We start from the raw sequence: 7,438 nt of genomic DNA on the forward strand, positions 1-7,438 counted from the left end.
TGTAAACTTGGTCTTTCGACCGGGTTGGTCAAGCTTCCAATAAATGCCACTACCACCTTCGGTTTGAAACATGTTTGGCGCCACTTAGTGTTTTTGTCCGTTAAAGACGCCTATACTAACTTTCATTTGTAAATTGAATGTTCTGTTCCAGGAATTTGATTTTGCCACAAAACGTATATGCCAAGAGAATTATCCTACGGCTGCTACAATAATGCAAATGTTTAAACTGATCTTGGATAATTTGGAAAAATCCAAAAGATAATCAAGTGGAGTAATGAAAGACGCGACGTCTAAGGCATTCGAGAAACTAACGACGTATTTTAAACATTCGGATACCTCTGCTTTATGGGTTGCTATGGGTAAGATTTTAAACCTTAATATAGGCAAATTGTCAAACACCAGAAGTAAATTAACCTGTTCATACCTAAACTACCTAACTTAAAACCAAGTAGCGAGAAATGAGGGCTTTTTTCGTCTATATACAGCAATGAACCCTACATTGAAGCTAGAATGGATTAAGGATCACTATGACGCCAAATTTTGCAAAAAGGTGAAAGATACAGAAGTATCCGTGTTTCTCTCTCATTATGAAGAAGGCCAAATAAGCTGGGTGGACGACGCTCAAAACGGACACAGTTGTCCTGACATTCACGCAGGAGTAGACATTTCGGCCCTCTATCCAAAAATAACCAAACGATGTACCAAGGCTAAGGCGTCTGAATTATTGATCTATTTGAAGGAAGTAGTTGCACCGCCACATACAAACATTTTGCAGTGGTGGAAGGTAAATTAATTTCATAGCTGTGAACCAGAATACGTTTTGGCAGTTGACCTTGAATGTTTTTACCATAGTTACACGAAAATGAATATAAGAAGGTTTCTTGCATGGCTCGTGACTATCTCGGAATTCCTGGGTCATCAGTCGCTTCTGAACGACACTTTTCTCAAGGGACGGACGTGGTAACCCATAGACGCGGTTCCCTGAATCCGGAAACTATTTCGGCGATTCTTTGCCTAAAAAACTGGTGGAGTCGTTGAAATAAACTGATTAAACCTGTAAACATTATATCTTGAAATAAACAATACTTGTAGCAAGCAATTACATAAATTTTAGTTACTGAAGCACATTGAAAGTCGTAGAATAGATATCTGGTAGGAGTATCCGTATATTTATCTGGTTTTCAAACGAAAATCAGATCAGATAGAAAATTCGGATAGACAAAGCAGTTATCACCTGATCAGATAAAACTTTGAGCAGATTACCAAATTTATCTGCTTAACGGCTTAAAGAGGTATCCGATATAAGACACTGGTAACAGGTTGCCTTATTTGAATAAAAGTTAGAAGCACTAGTCATATAGTCCCTTTCTTTGTAAGTTCTCGTAATGGTAACGTAAGGTCAGAGAACCGAGGTATGAATCTGGAGCAATACGTTGCAAATCCTAAGAGACTGCGTACCTAATCGGGAGTCGTAGGATTTTCGATGGTTTGAAGTGCCTTAAGCTTCGAAGGGTTGATGGATAGACTAGAATCATCAAAAACATGGCCATAAAATTCAAGTCGTTTTTGTCCAAACTTGCACTTGTTAGCATTTAACGTGACATTATTTTTTTGGAGACAGATCAAGACTTTCTCCAAGGCATCATCGTGCTGACCGTCATTGGCACCAAAAACCAATAAATCGTCTGATATGTTCAAAGATTGTGGTATATGGTGAATCAAACAGCGTGTAACATGGTTGAATATCTCAGCCGCAGAGCAGCAACCAAAGAAAAGTCTTTTATACCGAAAAAGCCCAATGTGCGTTAAAATACAGTTATATATCTTGAATTTTCATCCAATTCCAACTGATGGTAGCCCTTATTCAGGTCCAGCTTGGAAAATACTTTTGCTCCATTTAATCGGTGTAGGATATCATCGATGGTTGGTGTTACATGTCTTTCTCGAATAATTGCTTGATTGGGTATGCGTATGTCCACGCAGAGTCTTATCTTGTTTCCTTTTAAGACCAATACATCTGGCGAGACCCAAGGCGTAGACCCCGATACCGGTTCAATGATATCGTTATCAAGAAGTTCCTTAATCTATCCTTCTAATGGTTTAAGTAAGTTAAATGGAATTCTTCTGTGTTGTTGTGCCACTGGTTGTACAATTTCATCAATTGCAAGCTTGATTTTCACGTCGGTTACTTTGCCAATGCCTTTAAACAGCGAAGGATACTTCTGAGTTAAGATCTCATCAATTAATAGATTAACTTCTGATTGTGGTGATTCTAACGAAGGTAAGACTTTTAAATCTTTAAGCGTTACATATCCAAGAATAGAAGGCGACACATGTCCTTGGTCATTAATGACATGAAAAACAGCTGATGTCTTTATCTCACGCAGTCCTACTTCACCACTGAACCAGCCCTTTAGCTGAAGATGACTCGATGAACCATAAGGGTTTATCTTAAGATCAGAAGGCTGAAGCGGTGGTCGTTGGTGGATCGGTTGATAAGTAGTGTTATTCAAAATATTGACGCTGGCTCCGGTGTCCATGATCAGTGTGGTTTTTGTGTTGTTGATGGTTATTGTAACAAGCGGTAAAGACCGTAAAGATGATTGAGTTTTACTCCTGTATCGTTCTTGTCCCTCGTCAGCAAACAAGTACTCACCCAGGAGCACGTGAATATTAGGTTGATATTTAGTATTCATCGTTTATATTCCGTGTTGAGTAAAATATATACGTCGTTTCAACGTGTTAAGTTAGTATATAAGACACTTATTCAGTGTTTCCTACGTTTAGATATGGTGATTATATAACTAGATTCGCAGACAGGTAGTTTTTTCGTACATAAATAGCAGAAAAATAACTAGGTTGGAAAAGTGTTAAGCTTTACGTTGTGCTTAAGTAGATATATTACTAATTTACACGTGCTCCTGCTATACCGGATATATTTGCAAAATATATCAGTAGATTGGTAATTGAGGTTTCAAAAAGTGGACAAATAACCAGTGGCGTAGACAAGTGAATGGTTCCTTTTAAAAGACCTCCCTTGGGCGTATCTTTGACTTTGCAAAATTTGTATCACCTTCCTTACACTCTCTTAACTCTCACCAGGTATTTTTAAGTGTTAAATTATGCTTACTTACCGATTATACAATGCGCTTATTAAGTTTAAATTACATTAAATCATACGGTATTAAGCTGGTATTTGGCGTGTAGTAAGGAGTTATTTTTCGTGTATTTAGCGGTTAAATTTTATGCATTAAGAGATTATTTCGAGAACATTAATTTGCCATTTTTCGTGCAGTAATTGGTTATTTTTCACGTAGTTAGGGATATTTGCCGTGCATTAAAAAGTTACTTTCGTGCATTAATTCGTTATTTTTCGTGAACTAATTCGTTATTTTTCGTGAACTAATTCGTTATTTTGCGTGAACTAATTCGTTATTTTGCGTGAACTAATTCGTTATTTTGCGTGAACTTATTGGTTATTTTACTTGTATTAAGCTATATTTTCCGTGTATTTATAGGTTATTTGGCGTAAGTTATGCTGTTAGTTTTCGTGTATTAAGCGGATATTTGGCATACAATAAGACGTTATTTTTCGAGTAATAAGCACTTATTTTGCATGCACGAAGAAATTATTTCGAATACATTAATCTATTATTTTGCATGCATTAAGCTTTTTTTTTCGTGTATAAAGCTGTTTTTTATTTCTGGCATACTGTTTTCCGAAAGGTTGTTTGACTTTCAAACTCTAAAAATGTCTCCATTTCAAGATTTCAAAAGTGATTTATAAATATATTTTTGAAAACTTCTTTTCTGAGGTCTATTCATTAATTTAATAAAATTAACTATAAGTATATCTTAAATTTTGATATAGAATTTCGTGGCGTATATCCTTCACATACATTTTGTTAGATAATTGGGCAGAATTATAGAGAATGGAGATCTATTACAGAAATACTGCATTGAAGGGGTAGAAGTTGTTCCATAGTCTTATGCATTCTAGTCCTAAAGAGAATGATAATTAAGATATGCACTAATTAAAAATTATTTATGAATATAACACATAATCAATAAATGTATTGTATCCCAAAACTTTATTCCATCTAGTATTAGACGAAAACTCATCATGAAATGTGTACTTTTCATCACATAATTAAAGAAATTAAACAATTAATGCACGCAAAATAATCAATAAATGTACGCAAAATAGCCAATTATTGCACCCGAAATAGTCAACTAATGCACAGAAACGAACTTATTATTGCACACACAATAACCAATGAACTCACACCAAATAACCTATTATGTACAAAAATATACAACTAATGCACACAAAATAACCGATTGACCAACCAAAAAAAACCGATTGACTCACAAAAAAATTGCAATTAATGTACGCGAAATAACACCTGAATTCACGGAAACTAACCGCTAAATACACAAAAAAATAACTCTTAATACACGCAAAATCGCTGATTATTACGGTATAATTTAAATAAAAAACGCGGTTGTTGTTTTCAAACTTAATGCTATTTGAACTTAATATGCGCTTTTTTTATCTAAATGTACGCGTAATTTAACACTTAAAAACTACGTGGTGAATTACGTGCTAACGGCTGACATGATCATCGTTTACCAAACGTGTTTCGTATACGTTTTAAAAACCTCGATACAACACGTTATATGTACGTGATGGTGCTACCTGGGCAGTGTTTGTGTCGACGGGTGCTTTGGTAGATGTTGTTTGTGATGGTGCAGAAGAAAACCTCGCTTTAATGGAGCTAACTATGAGGGTGAACGGGGTTATTGGATATAAAATCACTAGTGACCAAGTACGTGACTTTTTAGTTGTTCCAAGTTTCGCCAACCCTTTTTCAATGACACCAAGACTTATTCACTGGATAATTCTGGATTGTTTGCCCATCTCATCAATTAAAGAATTTAATTGGGCAACTTTTTGCATCGATAGAAGATGGACCAAAGTTTTTTTCAGAAATAGCGCGGCATTTGGCTGGGAAGATATAGAAGATGTATATAAAGCGAAGAAAAGAGAACCAAAAATGGTCAAATGAGAGTAGCCCGGCATCTGTTGAAAAGTTACCTGGCTGGAGTGCATGGGTATAAGAGGGAACGCCCTGACCTGGTTACAAAGTTATTTAGCACATAAAACGTGCCCGACTAAGATTCCCGGAGTACTCTCAAACCCTAAGCCTATCTTAGTGGGATTACCACATGGTTCGAAATTATGTTATTCAATCTATACAGTAACGATTTAACAAATTTAATTTCGCCCGAAACCTAACTTTTATCGCAGACGACACAATCCTCACGTTGGAGCATAAAAATCTGAAAAATCTTATAAGTAACGCAAATGTAAATCTAGAAATAATAGACGAGTGGTTTGATCTAAACAGACTTAAACTAACAAGGAGACTACCCGAGGTGTAACTCATCGATTTTGTTTAAATTCAGTAATTAAGTAGACCTTTATGTAACTTAAAAAACCCCAAAGGTAAAAAATGCGATGGGCTTTAGTTTTACCATGGCAACCGAAAATGTTTTTGACAACTAAAATATCATATTTCTCTAAGGGTCCCCCCTTTATGAAATTATTAAAAAAAATTAAAAAAGGTGGATAAATTTGGGTAAATATCTAATTTTAAGTAAATATCCAATTTTTGATAAATATCCAATTTTGGGTAAATATCTTATTTTTGGTGAATGTCTAAATTTGTTTTATATAATAATAAATACATTCAAATATTTCATTTAAATTAAAAATTATCTTAAACAATATTGTTTATCTTTAAATATAATATTTGTTTAAAATATGGTTTCACTATCTAAATTCTTTGAATTTTACACGTACTTAATAAAACTTTTCGAATTAAATTTTATTCAATTTAAAAACTTGATAAAATTTAATCCAATTCACAGTAGCTGATAAAATTTTATCCAATTTACAGTACCTGATCAATCTACCCAAATTTAGACATTTGATATGAATTTTACCAATTTACCTGAATTTAGATATTTATAGTAAATTTACCCAATTTACCCATTTGAATTTAGATTTTTACCCAAATTTATTCTGATTTACCGACCAGAATAACCCTTAAGACTAATTTTTATCTAAATCTAAAAAGGTAGGGTGGTAAATTCCAAAAAAATTGGTCGATTTGTCGTGGAGTGACCCCAAATTTAAAAGTTTACCAAAATTTAGATATTTACACACTTTATATATTTACCCGAATTCATATATTGACCCGAATTCAGATATTTCAAATTAAAATATTTACTTAAATTTAAATACCCAAATTTAAGTACTTACCCAAATTTAAGTACTTACCCAAATTTAAGTACTTACCCAAATTTAAGTACTTACCCAAATTTAAGTACTTACCCAAATTTAAGTACTTACCCAAATTTAAATTCTTACCTTAATTTTATTTCAATATTTTAATTAAAACATTAACCAAAATTTAAATATTTACCAAATCTAGATATTTACCAAATTTTCATATTAACCTGAATTAAAATATTTACCAAATTTAGATATTTACCTGAATTAAAATATTTACACAAATTTAAGTACTTACCCAAATTATTACTCATATTTAAATACTTATCCAAATTTAAATACCCAATTTTCAATACCAAAATTTAGATATTTACCCAAATTTAGATATTTACCCAAAATTAGATATTTACCTTAAATTAGATATTTACCCAAAATTGGATATTTACCCAAATTTAACCACCTTTGTTTAAATTTTTTTTTGAATAATTTCATAAGGGCCTTTAGCATCTTCGATTTTGCCATGTTAATTTACATAGATAAATATATTATTTAAGTTGTCAAAAACGTTTTCGGTTGCCATGGTTAAACTAAAGCCCATCGCATTTTTTCCCTTTGGGGTTTTTTAAGTGACATGAAGGTCTACTTAATCCCTGATTTTAAACAAAATCGATGAGTTACACCACGGGTAGTCTCCTTGTAAGCGAAACAATAAAAGAATATACAGGTAGTCTTCATTTGATCGACCAAGGCATTTTTCTCAAAAACTACACCTTCTAGAAATGTGATATTTACAGTATGTACTCACTCGGTAGCGATCGTTGTTATTTGTGAACTTCAGAAAAATCGTGAAATATTTAACGGTTTTTTTCGAGGGGCTGATCACTCCGCGTAATCGGTGTACAGAGCCGTACCTTTGACTGTACTAATGGGATTACACGTAATCTTTGGAGTCCCTGCCTTTGGCAGTGGTAATCTTAGCGTAATCCGGTGTACGGACTTTCTAAGAGTGGCTAGCCCCTCGGTTTTTTTGAACGCTAGGTGATAGACGAATGTTTCAATGAGTAGGTTGTAGAGCATACTCGAAAACCTCTAATGCAGTTGGTATGGTCAAAATCGTACATTTTGTCACTGAAATAATAG

The 7,438-nt window shown here is 33.7% G+C and overlaps 1 protein-coding gene across 1 annotated transcript; it reads right to left on the minus strand.

Annotated features, from left to right (window-relative positions):
• Positions 1 to 2,084: 2,084 nt before the first annotated feature.
• Positions 2,085 to 2,696, minus strand: LOC149968685 (uncharacterized). Its single transcript, XM_090168539.1, has one exon. It carries the CDS (start codon positions 2,694 to 2,696, stop codon positions 2,085 to 2,087), a length of 612 nt encoding a protein of 203 aa, XP_090024665.1.
• Positions 2,697 to 7,438: the final 4,742 nt, after the last annotated feature.

Source organism: Leiobunum rupestre, chromosome 1 (assembly GCF_980474605.1).
Source record: "Leiobunum rupestre chromosome 1, qqLeiRupe1.1.hap1, whole genome shotgun sequence".
NCBI lineage: Eukaryota > Metazoa > Arthropoda > Arachnida > Opiliones > Sclerosomatidae > Leiobunum > Leiobunum rupestre.